General features: G+C 42.9%; 1 protein-coding gene across 2 annotated transcripts in view; it reads right to left on the bottom strand.

Annotated features, from left to right (window-relative positions):
- Nucleotides 1-20,706, bottom strand: part of MAPK14 (mitogen-activated protein kinase 14) — a 64,165-nt gene that overhangs the window by 28,342 nt on the left and 15,117 nt on the right. For both annotated transcript variants that reach the window (XM_024557573.2, XM_045193031.3), the window contains exons 2-3: nt 10,616-10,745; nt 4,589-4,647 (exon numbers count right to left, since the gene is read on the bottom strand). In XM_024557573.2, coding sequence (XP_024413341.1) covers nt 4,589-4,647; nt 10,616-10,745 — 189 coding nt within the window. The remainder of the gene's footprint in view (nt 1-4,588; nt 4,648-10,615; nt 10,746-20,706) is intronic.

Here is a 20,706-nt window from a genome sequence, read left to right as displayed (position 1 = left end):
GGAATCAAACCAGCAACCCAGGTGTGTGTCCCGAGCGAGAATAGAACCTGCGACCTTTCGATATGCAGGATGATTGATACCCGACCAAATGAGCCACACCAGTCAGGGCCCACCTTTGTTTTTAAAGCATAATACAGTCTGAAAGAACCTATGTAGGAAAAAATCTCTTTTGTATGTACAGATTAACATCTCTACTACTATCAGCCCTATTTGATAAAGCAATTATAAAAGGGCAAAACACACTTCCACATTTAAAGAACGTACTTAAAATAATCACAGAGATTGACAACGTGTAACCACAAGCCTCTGAAATATATACATTCAAGGGTCCTTGGAACTCACTACAGTCTATTCTCAACAGAGCAGACAGTGATTTTTTAAAACTAAAAATCACATCACGTCACTCCTCTTCAAGTGCAGACAAAGCCCTCTAGGATGCGGTGCCCTGCCCCGATTGCCACTCTCCTTCATCGTCGCCTGCCCTCACTCACTTGGCACCAGCCTTACTACAGCCACACAGGCCCCCACTGCAATTCCAAACATCACGCAGCCCTCCGCCGCAGGGCCTTTGCACTGGCTGTTCCCTCTGCCTGGAATGCTCTCCCACAGGTGTGAATGAGTCTACTCCTTCAAATTTCTGCTCCCAAATCTACTTTCTCAATGAGGCGTATCCTTACTGCCTCATTTAAATTGCATCTCTCCCCCTGCCCTCACACCCCTAAGTTCCCTTCCTTTCTCTATCTTTCCTTTTTGTCCATAGCACTGCTGCCTGCTACCGCACTATCTAATTCTTCTTCTATTTGCACATTGTTATCGCTGTTTCTCTGTACAGTGTTCAACAAGGACGGTTCTTTTTCTGTTTCCCATGGTATCTAGCGTACCTAGAACAGTGTCTGGCAGGTAGTAGGTGCTCAATGACTACCAAACTGGATTGAATGACCCACAACAACTCACACAGCATTACTGCAAGACCGGCAAGAACGCATGTTATGGAAATACTCAGGCCAAAGATCTTCTCCAGTAAGCGGACCAGACTGTCGTAAGGTAAGGGGTGAAAACACCATTCAGCCGGGCAGGCGGCCTAGCCCGCTTCTTTCACAACAAACTATTTTCATCTGAAGTGATGACTACTGAGACGTGCCCCCCACCGTATGTGCACCCTCCAAACCGGACTCAGTATTCTACCCGACAGTCTGCGTCACGGTCAGAAGAGTGCTCTGGGCATGCTACCAGCAACCACCTACAACGACGACAGCACGAGGTTATTCGTTCACTCAGTCACCCCATCAACAATCGCTGAGCACAGGGGTGCAACGGTGGAAAAACACACTGTTTAGATGAGAGGAAGGCACGTGTAAAAGTAGAACCGTAACAGAACACGATTAGAGCTAAAAAAGGGAACATCAGGTGCTACAGCACACCCCGGAGAGGTCCCTACAGGGAACCTATCCGCGTGGAACGGCAAATGTAGCACAGCCCTATCGGAAAACCGACAGGCAGCAGTCGGCACACAGGAAGCCAAGCCCACAGATCGGCTCTCCCGTGGGAAACCAGGCCTGCATTAGACCTAGACTGCTTTCAGGCTTGCTTTTGCTAAAACTCCCTCACCCTGAGTTGAAGCAGCAAATGCTTACTGCGTATCTTTAAAGCAACCAGATCAATCACTCTTATCGTTCCCTTGCATTTGCAACATTTTGTCCTTGTTAATATGTTAGAAGTAATCAAGTAACATCCTTTCCTTTGCTGTCTGTAAAATGTAATCACCTAAAGCAAACCTGAGCATAATGAATGAGAACCTTCTTCGATGGATGCTATTAGAAAGCAATAAAAGCCTGTCCAGGCGAGGGTTGAGAGGCTCACTTGCTCTCTCTCTGAGTGGCCATGCTGTCCCTTTTCTCCACAGGACTTCTGTAGTCCGTGTGAATTTGTTCGTCTCATCCACACACCCCAGACACTGCTGTTCAGAGTCTGCATCAGGTCCCCACCCAGACTTAGGAAGGAGTTAATTAGGGAAAGATTTCTTGAAGGAATCAAACTATATATGCTAGGCCTTGAAGCTTCTTTACCTTTTCATATCAGCTGATCTGAGAAAACGGGGCATCTTATCGACAATCTGAGACAAAAACTAAATGGCGTTTTCCTAACGGATGTGTAATTCATTTAGATTTGAAAAGTGAACCTATGAAGACATCTACGAAGAGCTTCACCAACTCTCCACTCGCATTTCAGCAGACCTCTGATACGGAAATGAATTGCAAATTTAACTTAATACAGTTAACTCACTCATTTTTCTCCCAGACTGCTTCTATTCCCGTACGACCTATCTTGAGCAATCAGCCAATTTTCAAAGAATAAAAGCACTGTATTTATCCAATAAGAAGTGTTAAGAGACTTCAAATAATAATCATAGCTCTAGATCAAGAAAAATGTGATTAGAAAAAGATTTACAGCCCAAAGAATTGGGATGCATGCAATTTTGTATGTGGTATTACACAACCCAGATCCTCTCTCAATTTAGGTATATTAGCAAACCCTGCAATTGTGGAGATGACGCTTATTCTCTTATGCAAATTCTAATGACTTTGGAAAACACTGAAATAACCACAATCCTGGATAAGCACTTATTTTTTTCAGTGATACAAACACATCATAAAGAGTAAACAACAAAACATTTTCCTAAAGGCAACCTGAGATTCATCACTCCATTTTCAGATTCTCTGGGGCTGAAAACACTTCAGAAGTCAACCACCTCAATTTTCATCATCCTACAGGGAAGTTAGCTGGGGCTCAGAGAGGCAAAGTGACTCGTCCAAGGTCACAGAGCCAACTGGTAACTTACAAAAGCATTTTGAATGTATTTCTCCTAACAAGATTTTGATTTCATTAGGGCAAAACTAGGGTTTTGATTATCTGGAGCAGGTTCCAACACTCCACTCAGCAAGTATTCGACAAGCAGTACTGAGATCTGCTTCCGAGAGACAAACTCGGTTCTTGTTTACAAACAGGAGCCCAAGTCACACGGCATTGTGTGTCACCGTATCTCAGTAAAGCTGGAAGCAAGGAAGTGCCGTTACAGTTAAGAATAAAGAACACATACGTTCCTGCTCAACAGCCATGGTATTTGTTGCACGAATGGAGAAATAAACGCAGCTTTAGTTCAGCGGGTGCGCTTGAAGTCGACAGGTGCTCAAATGGATAAAGGAGCCAAAGGCACTACGATGGAGAAAACTTAACCTTTCCCACAGACACTCGCCTTAAATAAGATCTTTTCACATAGGAAAAACAGGTTCACAGTCCAGTTCCACAATGCCCGATTAAGCCAAAATACAGCGTTTGCCTAGGTTAGGAAATCACTAATTTCCTTGTTAAATAAACCCATCCTCACTGTACCTAAAACTCTGGGCTACAGCTCAGACCTGATTCACATGTTTTCCAAAGTAGTTCACAAGCACATTACTTCGGCACTTCTTCCCCTTGCAGGCAGAATATCAAAACCCGCCATTCCAAGGACAGTGAAAGTTCACTGCATGGCATCATAATGACACACTGTTCTCTGTCTGTACAAACCCATCGGCTGCACAACAGCAAGAGTGACCCCTGCGGTAAACTATGGACTTTGGTGATTTTGATGTAGGTTCCACCTTGGTAAAAGAACGTGCCTCTCCGAGAGGGCGGGCTGCTCGTCCCACACGGGAAAGCCGCAGAGCGGCGCACACACATTTACAGAAACACCTGCCGCGATCGACCTCGCACTCGAATGAATGCACTCATGCGTCTCACACTCACACGTGTGTAGCCTGGGCGTGCAAGGGCCCATGAAGTAACCCTTGCCAAAGGGGTCAGAAGCCAGTGGGTAAATGCTCCTCCTCTCAGGTGTACTCTGTGGCTTCCTGGAAGATCCTGGCAGGTTTACCCCAGTTGCCCACAGTGGTGACCAGCTTAGTAACACATCCTGGCAGCAGCTTTCCCTCCTTCCCTGCTTCATTTTCCCCCATCCCGCCCCCAGCTACTGGTTCCTGAGACTCCCGGCTCTGCTCTCCAGGGGACTCCCAGGCTAGCATAACAGGGATGGCCACAGAACTGGGAAGTGCAGCACTGTTCACCAGCTTTTTCAACCCGTGAGGCCCACCCTTTGCCCCAGTGCAGAAATCGAACAGTTCAAGGTCAGCATGCACTTCTAGCACCTTTTCCCACATACAAGAGAAATAAAAGGGAAGGAAGAACCTATATGGGACCAGGGCTCCGTTATATTTCTTGATGTAAATGTAATAATGTAAAGGTGTCCCTTTAAAAGCTGGGGAAGCAATTTGAAAACAAAATCATAGTCCAAACTCCCTATACTCTCCTCCACTGAACTCTTGGAAGGACTCACCACAGCGGACTCTCTGAACACGGTACAATGTGTCTGAAATGATGTAAATACACTCACCACTCCTATTATGTATCCATCCCACCCCCCCAAAGAATGGGGTGACAGAAATAAACACAAATTTTGAAGCCTGCATACTGCTAAGTGGTTCAGGAGTGGAAATGGGCTGCTAATCTTCATCTTCCAGCTGAGGAGGGTGAGGGCAAAAGATCTACTCACACATCATTGAATTCCTCCAGAGACCTCGCAGGTGTAAAAACATCCAGCAGACCAATCACCTGTCAGAAAACAAAAATCAAACAGTGAATAAACACTGAACTTACTCTGTAGTACCCATCGGGTTTTTGATTATGAGTTAATTCCAAACCCCATTATCTGAGTTCAATAACATCACCAAACCATATACATACTTTATAATTTATCTTCTAACCAAATTAGGCTTTTATTTTTAGTAATTACCTCTCATAAAAATCTAGTTTACTATTAAAAATATTTAACTCCTTAGGATTTGGTAACATATAGCCATTAGTTTATAAGGAGGCAAAAAGGTTTAGGGCTTTTGACTTAACATATGCACTAATAATAGTCTGATTAAGAAACAGAAAAAACTCACATTTCTAAAGTTGTTATTATAGATATCGTTTTCTTTTTTTAAGTGTATTATTATTAGATGTATAGTTACTATTCCATAAAAAATTTTGTTACTATATAGTCTTCAAAACTGACATTAAAAAAACCCCAAATACTCTTTCAGTATATTCTTGATACTATTCTTATAATATTCTTAATATTAAGATAATTTTCTTAACCATTATGAAGTATTTAGATAAGACTATTTAAAAATGAAAAAAGCTATCTTCATACAAGCATAAAGCAAAGAGCTACTTAATACTCAGTAATCCAAGGTGTTTGAGCAGTTTTTCTGGTCCAGGAATTATACTGACTAGTCCACATATACTCCCCTCCTTTCCTACTAAAACCCAGACCACTCGTTTCTCCAAAGTTAGGCTCTGAGGAGGCAAACAAGAACTAGAATACATTTCTGATATGCCCAGCCAGATTTAAGGGTATTTGGAAATGAAATAAATGAAAGCCAAATGGCCTTTATTAAAAATGACCCATGTCTGTGGCCTCGTCAGCATGCTGTGCCAACCAAGTAACACTCCAACAAAGGGCTCTAAGGGGAAAATATGCCAGCGCTCAAAACAGCATCATGAAATAGCATTTCTAATAGAATGTTACTCCACTCATCCATGTACCAGACTTTTAAAGCAACTGCAGGTAGCCTGAACTCAAAAGGAAAACCAACAAAATGATAAACACCTTGGAATTCAGGAAGAGTTTTTCAACTCTTTGCATCCTATGCAAAGGAAAGGTACAGGTACTGTCAGATCCTTACCTAGACAACCTAATACATGAAAACCAAAACCACTTATAATCGCACTACCCAAAACTATATTAACACTCTGAGATATTTCCTTTTCCTGATGTTCATAAATTAAACTGGGGCTATACTACGCATACACTTTTCTATACTGCCTCGTCACTTAACGTACGACTGTTCTCACATCCTCAAGTAACTCTCAATAATACACGCTATCACTTGTATATACGTACCATAACTTAACCAATTTCCTATCTTTGGACATCTGAGGAACACTGTAAGCATGTGTGTGTGCATGTGTGTGTGCATGTGCGTGTGAGAGAGAGAGAGAGAGAGAGAGAGAGAATTCTGCGCATCCTGTATGTTCTCCCAGAGAACAAGTGTTAAGAAACAGGACTGCACGATCGAAGGACACCAGTGTGTCGAAGGAGCTGATCTCACCGACCTGTCCTCCGTGGAGATGAGGCTACTTTACATCCCACCCATAGAAGATCCACCCACGGCCTTATTCACGGCTCTGAATGATGCTTTAAAGTTAAGTGAAATCATTTTCTTTGTCCTTCTCCACAACTCTTTTCCTTGAGTTTGATACACTGCTGCCTTAAAATCTCTGGTCTTTTGATTACTTTCTCCCCTACACTCACTTGTATTTTAAGGTAGCTGAGCTCTAAAAGCCAATTTTATCCACCTATTCCGACATTTTCTAATCACTGATTCTTTTTATGAGTTGCCCATCTCCTCAATACAAGAAAAATGTAAAACAATTTACATTGTTTCACACTGTATCAGTTGTGATTGTGAAAAATTACCCTCAGGTCAACATAAAATTAAAGCACTAGAGTCAGATTTACCCTGGATCACTCATGCAATAGTTACCTCAAGAACAGTAAAAAACAAACAAACAAACAAAAAAAACAAAAAAACAAAAAACAAGTCTGAAAGATTTTCAGAGAAAAGCTCCAACTCCCATTTGAGAGAGCAACAGGCACCTGGAATCAAACAGCTGGGAGTCTGAACCCCACAGGCAGCCTGGTCTCTCCAACCCACCAGCTTGTGCCTCTCATTCCAAGAACCCCAGCACCAGGAACCACAGCCGCACACAGCGGTCTAATGAATGTTTGTTAAAGAATCGAAAGGAAGGTGTCTCCTCAGAGACTGGTGGCGACCGCACCCTTAGAGTTTTGTAAAGAACTACACAATATAAATCACAGAAACAAACTTAGAAGCAGCTACTTCCAGTAACAAAATTTGAGATATAAAACTGAAGTAAATTACTCAAATAACTTAAAAACATGGCTGCAAGAAGTATAATTAATTAATTTGGAAAAAACAGGGCAGAGAATATTAGTGAATGCCCTATCAAATTTTAATTTTCTTAAATGGCATGCACTTTATGAGATTAAAACTACTCGTGTTACATTAAAATATTGTAAATTTTTGTGGGCTTTTGTAAAATATCCCTTCTCTGTTCATCATATTTATGGAGTGTCAATCATACAAAAAATTCTGTAAAAAGGTGTTTCCCAGAATTAAAATAGATCTGGCAAACATTTTGGGAATATTTCATAATCTACTCATTTCTTAAATGAAATTGTCCTTTTAATTCAAGTCACACACTGGCTTATTCTCTTACTCATTCTGACACGTGCAACACCTCCAAGCAGCCCAGGAATCAAATTTTTAGAGAAGACACTTCAAAACACGCAGAGCTCCGAGTCCTTCCCTGGGCAGTGTGTGCACTACAGCACCTGCCCAGCCAGCCAAGGACGCGTTGGCAGGCTGCTTCCCTTCCAGCTTTCCTTAGAGCAGGTGTTAGGGAGGTCGAGGTTGCAAGTTCAGTCAAGAACGAGGCAGCTAACTTTGCTCAGAGTAACTCTTACAGTCACAGAAAACATCACCAAGCTCTTGTTACCCATCTGACAAGTATATACCAGTCATTCATTATCGTGAAAGAAATAACATGAACAGTGAATTGTGGGTCAGAGACATTTTTGTGTAGAAGATCACGTCTGCCTTCTGGCATCTAAACACTCTTTGTCACCAATATTGACTTAAAATTTTAAAGAGTTTTAAGCTGTTGCTACTGCTGTTGCCTTTGGAGGCCAGGTGGCTACCTAAACATTAGATGGTGGTCCAAAACAGTCACTTCTAAAAAAAGAAAGAGGAAGAAGAAGGTAAAAGAGAAGAATTCCTTTTAAAATCCTCAGACAAGCTTACTTAGCAGTTTTGGTTCTTTACTAGGTAAAACTGTTTTACACTGTAAGTGCCTAACAACTGTTTGTAGACTAGATTGAAATTCAGGGTTTTTTCTACACTGTACCGAAGTCTTTCGGTCCCTTCCTATTCCCCTTCAAACATTTGCCCAGCCAACAGATAACTATGAAACATTCAGCCATGCGTCTTCTTCTGTTCACGCAACAAATCGCCAATATCCAAATACAGGTGACCCGCTGCACTGATACTGCTAAAAATCCAAACATCTTAATATAAAAATGATGGACTGCTGTTAAGTTGCTTATGAAACAATTTATGTAAATTAACACCCTGTTTTTCTAATACTGTCAGCCCTCTTTTTAAAAGTCTTGTAACCTTTCCTAAATTAGAAAAATTATATCCATCACTATAGCCTACTCATTTCTACAAATACAAAATAGCCCAAATGTAACCAGCCCACTTACCATGTAAGATACACTTGGAATTATCCCATTACGGAAAATTAAAGCATAATGACTAAATAAGGTTGTTGCTTCTGCTCACTGGAAAAGCCAATGCATGGACTCAGATAACCCAAAATCATTCGTGTGTGCCCCAAACGCTGGCTTAATTTGTCTATAAAGAAAAGCAAAAAAATAAAGTACAGTGCTGGTAGACCAGATGTTCTTAAACTAGTGTAGGCAACATCAGTGGGAGTCCAGGGCCTCCTGGAGGTCTCTTGGGGTTCTAGGTTTAGCTTGCAATCCATTTTCAAAGTATTTTTTTTTTTAGATTTTATCTATTTATTTTTAGAGAGAGGGGAAGGGAGGGAGAAAGAGAGGGAGAGAAATTAATGTGTGGTTGAGTCTCACGCACCCCCTACTAGGGACCCGGCCTGCAACCCAGGCACATGCCCTGACTGGGAATCGAACCAGCGACCCTTTGGTTCACAGGCTAGCACTCAATCCGCTGAGCCACACCAGCTAGGGCTCAAAGTATTTTTTATATTTAAAAAGCTATGACAAGGTCTCTGTCACACTTATTAATGTGTGATGACAACCAGCATACACATTCATCTGCGATGAAAACCAAATGTAAACTTGTCATTTAAGCTACCAGGCCACCTTGATTTTATGCAGACCTTGGCAGAAAGCTTCTCTTGGCAGCTGTCCCCACAATCTCAATTTCTTGCAAACATGTCACTGATTAGAAAGCCTGCAGCTCGGCAATGACATTTTTAAACACTCAGGTTTGCATGTGGACGCTCGTGTAAAATTTTACCTAGGAATAAGGCTGCCTGGAGAAAACAGGATTTTCTCAATAGTTTGCAGTTAAAGTAAAACATGAAAATAAATAGAAAGCTGCAGCTGTGATTATAAATTTAAGTCTCAATGCTCTCAATTTAGAAGAAATTTATACTTTGTAAAACAAATGTATATTAATAAAGTATCAATTATCTGTTATTTTTCTGTTACTATAGACAAAAAAGTTCAATTATTAAAACAGAAAAAGTCTAAATAGACAATAAACTTGGATTTTGATTTTTTTTCTACACAGTAATAATCAATAGGGTCAAATGACTCTAAAATTTCTATGGTTGACCCCAGCCAGGTGGCTCAGTTGGTTAGAGCATCGTCCTGACATGCCAAGGTTGCAGGTTCAATCCCAGTGAATGCATAAGTAAGTGGAATAACAAATCTCTCTAAGTCAAATTAAAGATTTCTAAAAAATATTTTATTCATGTATTTTTAGAGAGAGTGAAAGAGAGGGAGAAAGAGAAGGAGAGAAACATTGTTCAGTTGCCTTTTGCAAGCCCCCCAACCTGGCACCTGGCCCGCAACTCAGGCATGTGCCCTGACCAGAACCGAACCAGCAACCTTTTGGTTTGCAAACTGATGCTCGATCCACTGAGCCACACCAGCCAGGGCTCAAATAAAAATTTTAAAAAAAAATCTCTATGATCGTTGTTTCTACAATGCTACAAAATTTACAGTTCCTTTCATATAGCAACCACATAAATTCTTTTTAACTTGATTTTGAAATACAGGAAAATAATCAGTCAACTGTTTTTTTTCAGCATCAGTTAATATTCCAATTGCACCCATGTATTTACCATATTGGAACTTTTAAGCAGCCCTTTGCAGGATGGCACTGTTCTCAAATTTCCAAATTAATAGAAAAGAAAAAGCTATTTAAACAGTATCTTTGTCACATTTATTAAAATACCCAAATTTGGTAAAGCCGTTTTTGCAGATTAAAGGCACTCTTCCTCAGCCTTCTCCTCCGAGATAACCCATAACGCAAGAGAGCCACAGACTCTCACACGCTGGTAAGACAGCCTTGAGCAAACGAGGTAAAGAACACAAAATTTCTTTGTAATATTTTCTCTTAAAAATCCTTATACCTCATAATATATCCTTTCTTATTAAAGTTTTTAATACTTTTCCTCTAAAAACCTTTGAGGAAAACTCAAAGTCCAGGTGGATGCACCAACTTCCTCCCAAGGCTTTCTGAGCAGCTACATTCCATCCCGCAGTGGCCGCACACACCGCAGCATAAGCACGGTCCGAAGTCTGACACGCTCTAATGTGTCTGCACAGCAGTGGCTGCGACAACCTTTCCAGTCCACTCAGGAGCAGAGCCGACTCCTCCTTGAGCGGAGAACTTACATTTTCGTGTTTCATGTGTTTAAGTAAGCGCAGCTCCCGGTAGGTCCTCTTGGCGTGGATGATGGACTGAAAGGGTCTGGACAGCTTCTTCACGGCCACACGTAGCCCAGTCTTCGTGTCAAAAGCAGCACTAAGGGGGGGAAAAAAAGGTCATTAAATGTGCTCTAAATACTTCAAAATTAGCATTTACAAGGCTACTTCATTTCCACATTCATGGGTCTGTAACAAAATACAAAAAGAAGATAAAAACCAAAATGACCTATAATCCCATTACCCAAACAAATCTTCTGTTATAATTTTTGGTGTTGCCTTCTAGTCTTTTTTTCTACGCATCTAAATCAGAGGTCGGCGAACTGTTCTGTGAATGGCCGGACAGTGAATATTTCAGACTTTGTGAGGCTTAGGGCCTCTGTCCCAACTACTCACCTCTGTGGCTGTAGCTGAAAAGCAGCCAAATTTACAAAGGAATATGGCTGTGTCCCAACAGCACCAAAGGAGGCCGCCCGGTCTAGACGTGCCAGCGGACTGACACACAGGAGCTAGATTTTGTCCCCCTTCAGGGCCTAAGGCTCACGGTCACTTTGCCACCATATGCTGCCCTGATCAGAGTAGAGGCTTTGGAAACCACCGTGTTTTCAGGCCAATTTGGTACAAAAACTTCTTGAGCACCTATAAAGTATCTGACACTTTCCAGAAGCTGAGATACCGCAGGGAACAGTTCAGGGGAAGGGGGGAGAGGGGAAGAGCAGAATAATGAAGTAATTCCAAATAGTGATGAATGATACAAACCCCCCCCCAAAACCCACGGTGTCATGCTGCTTTAGCTAGGACGTGTGAGGAAGTACATTTCAGCTGAGGTAACTGGATGATGAGAAAGTAGCAGGCGTGTAAAGAAATAGGGAAAGAGAGCTTCAAGTATTAGAAAAATACAGTAACACTCGAGTCTACACACAGGAGGAACTGTTCTGAACTTTTACATTGGTTAAAAAAATTAACTTTTAATCCCCAACATCCCTAAGGAAGTAAGTACTGTTACCGTTCCCCCATTACAAATGAGGAAGCTGAAGCACAGAGGGGTTAATTAACTTGTCCACCATCACAAAGCTACAAGGTAGCAGAGCAGGAGTCTGGATCCAGAGCTCATGCTATTGAGTAGCTCGTGCAAACAAAGGGGAAAAGAAACATGTGAAAAACTCCAGCATGCTGGAGTGGCAGAGAGAGAGAGAGAGATGGTGTGTGTGCGAGAATGAGAACGGGGCCAGCAGAGCACAGAGAATGAGGTAGAGACATGGGCAGAGGGTGATCGTGCAGGACATCCGCCTCAGCACACTTCATGCGTATGTTACTGTATCAGTTCTGGAGACTCAGCTAATCCTCCTATTCATGCCTCACCCTCCTTTATGACAGCCTCTAATGGGCTGTCATAGAAATGACATCCACAGAAACGCCCCTAATGGGCATCCAAGACTTTCAGATCATCTATTATCACCGAACTCTCCCATACGACTCTGGACTGACTCCAGACGTTCCCTACCGTCACTCCCAAATCCTTACACTATGTCCTTGCTCTTCAACTCCAGATTTGTGATAAACTCCTGTACGTGATGTTCAACCCCTTGTCTGAACCTCCCCTCCAACTCTCTGCTTGGACTGAAACTAAGCAGCACTTGGAAAACACCAGTTCTCTTACAGCCTGGCCTCCGGAAGGCGTTTTTTCCCTCCTGTCCCAGGCCCCTCAATGCCTGTCCGCCTTGCCCAGCTGCGCATTGCCACTTCCAGACTGTGACTCTCCCTCTGTTTCATTAAAGTCCCTGTCACAACCTTCTCTCCCTCTCTGCTGCTGTCCACTGGACGGGAATTTTCCACCATCCATTCAGAAGTTGGTTCCTACCTCAAAGTTTCTCTCCACTCCCAACTCTGCCATCATTCTTGGCAACGCCAACATCTGGGTGGCGGGCACCTCCACATCCTGGCCTCTCAGTTCCCTGACCTCCCCAGGAAACTCCACCTCATTCAGCCCCCTTTCTGGTCACACTCTGGAACTCTATCACCAGCAAGAACTGCCCTGCCTACAAATTCCTGAATGCCAGCACTTTTTCCCATCACAAACCTGTGCCTTTTAGTTTGTTTGTGCCCTAAGATAATTCACTGACCTCCTCATCATGCTTCTTTCCACCCTGCAGCCCTCTGCTGTCTTCAATTCGCTTTCTAATTTCCCTTGCGCCTCTCCCTTGCACCTGTCTCTCTCCAACATACTCACTTAGATAAAGTCTAACTCTGGGAGAGCTCAACTCTTTAATTCTCCATGTCTGAATCCAAGAACTAATTGTGGTTGAAGGGGGGGGGGGGGGGGGAGAGCATAATCATACAGATTGGTTCTACTTTTTTTTTTTTTAAAGACTTTATTTATTTTCAGAGAGAGGGGGAAGGAGGGAGGGAGAGAGAGAAACACTGATTGGTTGTCTCTTGTACTCACCCTGACTGGGGACTGAACCCGCAACCCAGGCATGTGGCCATGTGCCCTGACTGGGAATAGAACTGGCGACCTTTCGCTTCGTAGAACAATGCCCAACTAACTGAGCCCCAGCGGTTACGGCTGGTTCCACTCTTAATTTCTGACCTTAATTTCAAATAAGGCTTTCAATACTGCCATTTTCCCCCCCTTAAAGTTGATTTTCCTACACAAAGTCATCATTTGACAGAGCTGTCTCCTCAAACTTCCAGCTCACCCTCCTTTCTCAGGAGTAGCCAACCCCTGCCTTCACTGAGAAAACAGACAGAAACCATCAAAGGGGCGCCCCACCTGCCCACCACCACACCCGCAAACCCGCCTGCAGGGGACCGCTGTTTCCTGCCTCCTCTCCTGCTGTAACCAAGGACGCAAGCCCTTTCTCACAAAATCCCGAGACTTCAACACATGCTTCACAGCCCTCCTCCCTCACCTTTTCAAGGACTTAACTCCTTTGTTCCCTTTCTCTCTTACATCATCAGTTTCTCCCCAACTAAGGGATCATTTCCATCAGCATAAGTTTGCTGTAGTTATTTCCTATCCTCAACAAACAAATGAAAAATCTCCTTTGACACATGCCCATCACAGATAAAATTTTCCAGCAGTTCTCCAAGCATGGTTCCGAGACTAGCAGATTTGCTATCACCTAGGAACCTGTAAGAAATGCAAATTCTCAGGTGCCACCCCAGACCTACTGAATCTGAAAATCTGAAATGGGTCCAGCAAGCTTTACTTTATCAAGCCCTCTGTACAACTTCACACACACTGGGATTTGAGAACCACTATTCCCTGGACCAGCAGCACTGGTATCATCTGGGTGCTCTCAGAAATGAGAGCCTCTCAGACCCTGGAAGTTTGAGAAGCACAGATCTACACGTTTCCTCAGCTCCCATTCCTTCCTCAACCCCCCAAACTGCTCTTCCAGTGTCCTCAATGACCTCTGGTACCGAATCCGGTGGCCACTTTTCTGGATCAGCAATGGACATGGTTACCACCTTGCCTTTCTCTAAACACTGTCCATCCTGGAGCTCACATCAGTACCTTCTGCTGGCTGGCTATGTCCTCTGCGCCGGCTCCTTTTGTCCCACTGCCTGTGGTCCCTCCCCTGAAGCTCTGTGCGCTGGAGCTCCCAGGGCATGGTACTGGGCCCCCTTCTCTTCCCCTCCCACATTCTCCTTCTAGAGGATCTCTTCTCTACCCACGACGTGAAATTAAATGCCGTCTGTAAGTTGAAAATTGCCAAATCTATGTCTCTCACTGCAATCTCCTCTGGGCCTAGCTGCCTCCCTGACATCTCCATATAAAAATACATAAGCACCGCAAACTGAGCCGCGTTCTAAGCACCTGGAAGTATTTCTCTCTGCCTCCTTTATCTCAACAAATGCACTTTTCATCCTGTTGCTCAAGCCAGGCATTCAACTGCCACCCTGGATTTCTCTCTTTCCTCTGGTCCCCTGCCCACTCCCCCATGCAAATCTCCCAGCAAGTCTTGGGTTCCCACCTCCAGATCAACTTCTGTTCATGTTGCTGCTTCCAGACCAGTCCCCGTCGTCCTCATCGCCAGCCTGCCTCCTTACACTGCTCCCTGCCTCATGCTCTGCTCCCTTCTCCTACGCTCCCCGCAAGCGTCCAACACAATCTTTTGAAAACATAACTTAGATGACACCACTCCCCTGCTTCAAATCCTTTAAAGAACTCCTTGGCATATAAAGTAAAATGGAATTTTCCCATCAGCCTACAAGGCCCAGGTGATGTGACCACTGATGACCGTCCCGCCCTGCTCCTGTGCCCCTTCCTGCCCCTCAGACACTGTGTGCGGGTGTCTGGCAACGGGCAGTTCCTTCCACTCTGCAGGCAGGCGCATCCTCCTGGTTCCTGAAATGCTCCTCTCCACACCGCCGCACCTCCACTCCACCCCACAGCTGAGTCCTGCTCCTTGAAGCACAGGGTGACCCCGTTGTCCCTGCAGAGATGCAGCTAAGAGGTCTCACGCGGTTACCCTCTGTCATAACACCCTTGCTGCTTCCTGCCTTGTCCTGCGTAAAAGGCAGAGGCCTTCTCTTCTACGCCCCAAGTTCCTATAAACCCACAGAACAGTAACTTCTCCCTTCTTGGAAGTACCAGGTAAATTTACACTCTTCTCTAAACTCCTCACTGGCTCTGGCGACAGTGAAAGATGGCCATTGCTCCTGTGTGACCCATTCCCGTCGACCCCATGCCAGAGGCTGCCTGGCGAAGCACCTTCTCCTCTCCTCCACAGGTGAGCCTGCCGGGGCTTCCTGGAGCAAGGCATGTCATCAGGTTTCTAGCTGAGCTGCCCGTGACTTTGTGTGCAATTCAATTGGGGGGGGGGGAATAGGAAGCCCACCTGAGCTGCACGTCCAAGCCACCAGAAGGCATTCTCCATGCCAGCTTTACAGTAATGAAAGGCACGCTTTGATCTCCATTTGACTTCTGTGTCTATTAATCAAAGGGCAGGCTAGGATTAATCAGTACCCCACAGACCCCAATCACAATTTATTACCATGTATCTATTTACAATCCAGCCCAGTGGTTAAATAAGGGCTGCATTTTCAGCATCAGACTATCTGGATTTTAATTCACTCCGCCCCTTAGTAGTTCTATAATCTTGAGAAAGTTAATTAAATTCTCTCAGCCTCATATACAAAATGAAGATAATGTTTATATCTAATCTGGTCGGTGTTTGTTAGGATAAAACGTAGTAACTTTTACAGCACATTCAGCGAAGGGCCTAACCCACTGTGAAGCCCGTATCAGACATCACTAACGAACGTCCGCCTTCCCCACACAGCCTAAGCATCCTGAGAGCTGGGGTGTCACTCCCGTATTACCTACAACTTGGCATAATGCCTGGCTCCGGGTACATCCTCAACAAATGCTTAGTGAAAGTATAAAAGAGTATTTTATAACCATAGTTATCTAAAATATGAAAGGTAAAACTTTAACCTTTCTGTTGGTTCTCAATTTATATAAATTCAATAGCATCTAACAAGAAACTCGCATTAGTGTTAAAGATTTGTTTATTGACTGCTTATTATTGTTAGTTACTGGTTTTAGATCTTTATGTGAATAAACATCTTTAGTTATGACAACTTTCTGAGAAGGCATTATTACTATACGCATTTTTCACGAGAGAACTGAGACACCAAGAAGTTAAGTAATGCACGCAGGGGTCAGACGGGAAATGGGAGAGCTGAGGCTCAAATCCAAGCGGTATGTTGGAAGCGTGAACTCTTAACCACTATACCATAATGGAAAACCAAGTTCACCTTTGCTAAGCAGAGTTCAGTCCATTCAAAATATATTCTAATTGTATGAACTCTGATTTTTCTTTTTCTTTTTGAAAAATGCTTCCTACTATAATTGCATTTAATAAGGAAAAGGTTTTTCCTATAATCTTATACCAAACTCAGGAGAGGAAAGTATTAATGAAAAGTATTTCATGACAAAGAAATTTCACTCTAGATACTTTATTAAGGAGAAGTTTTTAATCTCTGAAGTTCTACTACTCCCTGTGAAAGTGAAATACTTTGATGTGTTACCTCACAGTTACTACTGAAATACCACCTTTGTGAATTCCTTGTGATACAGAAGGAACATTAAACATAGTACCTTATGTTTAGAACTTACCATCTAACTGGGATGATGAAACACACATGAAAGCAAAAATGCCCAACAATATAATGCAACTGTATACAGACAGCTGACCACTTTCAAAAAAGTTGGGCTCAAAAATATGTATCTTGCGTCCTGGCTAGTGTGGCTCAGTTGGTTGGAGCGTCAGCCTGTAAACCGAAAGGCTGCAGGTGCGATTCCCAGTCAGGGCACATGCCTGGGTTGCGGGTCTGGTTCCCAGTCCGGGTGCATGCAAGAGGAAACCGACGTTTCTCTCTCACATGGATGTTTCTCTTTCTCTCGCTCCTTCCCCCCCTCTCTAAAGTCAATAAGCATGTCCTCCGGTGAGGATTATATATATGTAAATTGGGCTCAAAATTTTATGTACGAAATATATACATTAGGTTAAAAACATAAATTTTCCTTGCAGCCTGTTCACAAGAACAAAACCAGGAACTCTCTTGATGTCCAACAGGGGAGAGTTTAAATTAGGGTACATTCTCACGCACCCTATTACAGCCATTAACAAGAACCTCCACACGCTAACATGTACACGTTATGTGACTGACGGGAAAGAAGGCAAGATTCAGAAGAGTGACCCTATCTATCTGTGGGGGGAAAATGTATACTCATATATGTGTATACACGTATGCAGAGAAAAAATGCCTGATACACTCAGACTTTTAATATTTTGCTTTTTATATTTTTCCATCTTCTGATTTTTTTAAAGAGATGAGCTTGTATCTTTTAATAAGGGCATCAGTAAAGTTAGAAGCATAACTCATCTGTGTTGTCCTTTTACCCTAAAACAAAAGACACTCGAACTTGAATATGCCCTTCAGATGACACTCACATGGCTGCACTCATAGCACAGGGCTGGACGAAAGTGGGCTCACAGTTGTGATACGAATAACTAACACAAGAATAAACTGTTCCCCGTGCTCACAACTGTAAACCTTCTTTTGCCCATCCCCGTACAAACAAATTTGTATCCTCCAATCATAAGCATTTTCCATTTTACTAAACAATCACTAACAATAATTGCATTAAATATCTGTGCCACAATCTACTCACTGATTCTTACTGGTGGGCACTATACCCATTCCGTCCACAAACACACGCAGAACATAAACACGAACACAACGGATATCTTAATCCACACTGCTTCTTCCACAACTGCATGACTTCCTCAGAACAGATGAATACTTTTCATTTCAAAGGACACACTCTCCCACTTTTTAAAACATATTTTACTTACAAAAGAGAACGGTTCTCTTCTTATTAATTAGTAATTACTGTATCAAAAGCTGCTGAAGCAAGGAACATACAATCCACTCCTGCCCCCACATCCTTAAGCAATCAACTGTTCGGAACGAGCCTCCAGTCCTGTCACTGATCAAAGCAGTATTTGGAGAAGGGAGAAATCATGTATCTTATCTAACACGAACACTGTAGGCCCTGGCTGGTGCGGCTCAGTGGACTGAGTGCCAGCCTGCGAACCAAAGGGTGGCCAGTTTGATTCCCAGTCAGGGAACATGCCTGGGTTGCGGACCAAGGCCCCAGTGGGCACACACAAGAGGCAACCACACATTGATGTTTCTCTCCCGCACTTTCTCCCTCCCTTCCCCTCTGTAAAAATCAATAAATAAAATCTTTTATAAAATAAAATAAAATGAACATTGTAATTACCCAAAGTAGAAATTCTCAATAAATAAAAAAAAAATCACCTGATAAAATCAATTAATGGAGAAGAAACCATTTGAGAAGAAATTCAGATTTATTGAATACCTGATTATGCCAAATGTTATTTGGGCGATGTTTAGTTTAACATTTACACTAATCACTTTATGAGATACAGTTATGTTTACTTTCCAAAATAAGAAACTAATGGTCAGAAACTCGAACAGCTCACCGGGGTCATGTGACTCACATGCAGTGAGAGTCCAACCCACGTCTGTCTGACTTCAAGGCTCACTCTTTTTCCAGGAGGAGGGCAACCCGGGGACCAGCTTCCGGCTTTACCCTTATTGTAATGATTCACTTACTAGTATTACCAGTCGGGAAGATTCCTCTTAAATCACAACTTAAAAACTTCAACTACAAATAAAACCTTGTTTTCATAAACAGCGTCATAAGATGGAGTTATCTTTACGATGATCCGATTCTCCACACTGAAATTCAGGGCGGGAAACACTGCTTAGTAAGTTCGAACCCCGGATGTAAATTCACGAGGTCTTCCGAAGTTACAGTGAATTCACATTCCATAAAATTGCTGACGTGGCTTCACAAAATAAAGGAACAAATATAAAACTGATTAAAAGTGGTCATTACAATGTTAGGATGCCAGTGCCACACGTCTACTGCTGACCGTGACACGGTGCCGAAGACATAATAATACTCATTAAGGAAACTGAATGTTTTGTCGCACACTCATACCTGCCTCCCCCGCAACCGGCAAAAAAAAAAAAGGCTCACTAGATTCTTAATACATCCTAACATAATTTTGTTAAACTTCTAAATGTATTTACACATACCACCCTGCTTTATTCCACAACGGATTTAAAGCGGCCAGGAAATATGTTCTACAGGCTGACACAATAGTAAGTGATCGAGGGAAAATAAGTAAGAAATTCAATATGGGTAGGGTTAGCACAAAGCGTTTATCAGGAGGACCTTGCTAAACGCAGGGTTGAGATGGGCCTCCAATTTGGTTCCTAGTCCACTAAAGCCATCGCAAAAAACACAACCAGTTAAGACATGCGTCACAGGAACCACATAATAAAAACAAACCAGGTACTCAGGAGAACTGGAGAGAGGCGTAATTACGCCTGTAATAAAACCAGAGAAAAGTCCCTCCTGTCTATGTTTATGAAGGAGACACATAATGTGGCAAAAATGTCCTATCGACATCCTTGCACGAACACCGGCTGAGGGTGTTTCAGGTGGTGGTTCTAGAGCCTCCACCAGAGGAGACTTTCACAAAGCCAAAACACAGGGCGTTATTAGCAAAGGAGGGAGGAGAGCATAAAACGGCATGGCATGCTGCTTCCACAGACTTAATCCGAGAGGAATTCTTCCCTGTATTTGGAAAGACAGATAATAAACTCCATATTCCTCAGACAATCCTCCAAGATGATTTCCATCAACCAAGCTTCTGATAGGTACAGACATGACTTCGTGCTCACGTTCCATGACTGGCACCTGGCTTGCAGATTTGCTGTTATAAGATAAAGGCAGATCGATATTCTCTGGCAGTCAGCAGAGTTGGCAGGTAGAGGGAGAGACCCTCTTAAAAGGGTGAGGTGCTGCCTAACCTGGACAAGTGCCCACGTCCACAAACCATGAAAGTAGAAATGACCGCACCAGGGTTTTCCTCGAAGAACAATGTGGATTTTCCCCAACAGAATGAAGAATAAGCAATCCCCTGGCAAGCCTCTGAGTAATTTGTGGGGGTCATAAGTAATTTTACAATTTCTTTCAATGGTTATAGGTGCCTTTTCTAATCTCTAAATGATGTTAATAAGGAACAGGAAGCCCTCAACAATGGTTAACGAGAAAAACACATTAACTGAAATACTCTTCTACAGATCACACAATCTCAGGCTTTTTCCCAACTGAATTAAAGTTAGTAACAGTCTTCAAAGCGTGCCTTCTAAATAACCAGTTCAGACTACTAACTGGTACTTTCTCTCTACCTGTAATACTTGATACACATTTCAACAGACACCATGCTGGAAATATTGGTCGGTACAGGTATCCCTCTACGCCAGAAACCTTCTTCTCTCTGTAACACTGTAGTTTTGATGCTATGCTCTGCCCCTCCATTTGGAAATAACGTGAAAATAAAGGCAACCTGATGTAAAAACTAGAGCTCAAGTTTTGATTTAGGAATCGCAAAAAAAAACTTCTTCAGAGTAGAAAGGGATTTAAAATTTACTTTAAAAAC

The sequence above is a fragment of the Desmodus rotundus genome, chromosome 11, assembly GCF_022682495.2.
Source record: "Desmodus rotundus isolate HL8 chromosome 11, HLdesRot8A.1, whole genome shotgun sequence".
Taxonomy (NCBI): domain Eukaryota; kingdom Metazoa; phylum Chordata; class Mammalia; order Chiroptera; family Phyllostomidae; genus Desmodus; species Desmodus rotundus.
The sequence above is the reverse complement of the archived record's forward strand: the minus strand, read 5'-3'. Positions and strand labels throughout refer to the sequence as shown.